Source organism: Penaeus monodon, chromosome 24 (genome assembly GCF_015228065.2).
Source record: "Penaeus monodon isolate SGIC_2016 chromosome 24, NSTDA_Pmon_1, whole genome shotgun sequence".
NCBI lineage: Eukaryota > Metazoa > Arthropoda > Malacostraca > Decapoda > Penaeidae > Penaeus > Penaeus monodon.
In genome coordinates, this window is record NC_051409.1 from 36,628,075 (window position 1) to 36,628,331 (window position 257).

The 257-nt window shown below is 52.1% G+C and overlaps 1 protein-coding gene across 2 annotated transcripts in view; it reads left to right on the plus strand.

Moving 5' to 3' along the window:
• LOC119588768 (WASH complex subunit 1-like) overlaps positions 1–257 on the plus strand; it is a gene marked incomplete in the record, with an annotated part of 11,054 nt that overhangs the window by 6,995 nt on the left and 3,802 nt on the right. For both annotated transcript variants that reach the window (XM_037937408.1, XM_037937409.1), the window contains 1 exon segment: positions 4–257. In XM_037937408.1, coding sequence (XP_037793336.1) covers positions 4–257 — 254 coding nt within the window.

Below are 257 nucleotides of genomic sequence, written 5' to 3' on the forward strand. Positions count from 1 at the left end.
CAGGTATTGCCAATGATCTCCTCTATGATGCTGATATTGGACCGGCAATAGCACCATCAGTTGGGATGCCTGATCTACCAACATTTTCCTTGGAAGGACCAGACACACAAGTTACAGCTGCAGCAACTTCCCTAGAGCCCCCTCCACCACCTCCACCAGATGTGACCTCAAACACTCAGCCTCCACCTCCACCACCCCCAGCTACCACTTCTCAGCCTCCATCACAGATGCCACCTGATGGTAGTAGTGTTGCTTCA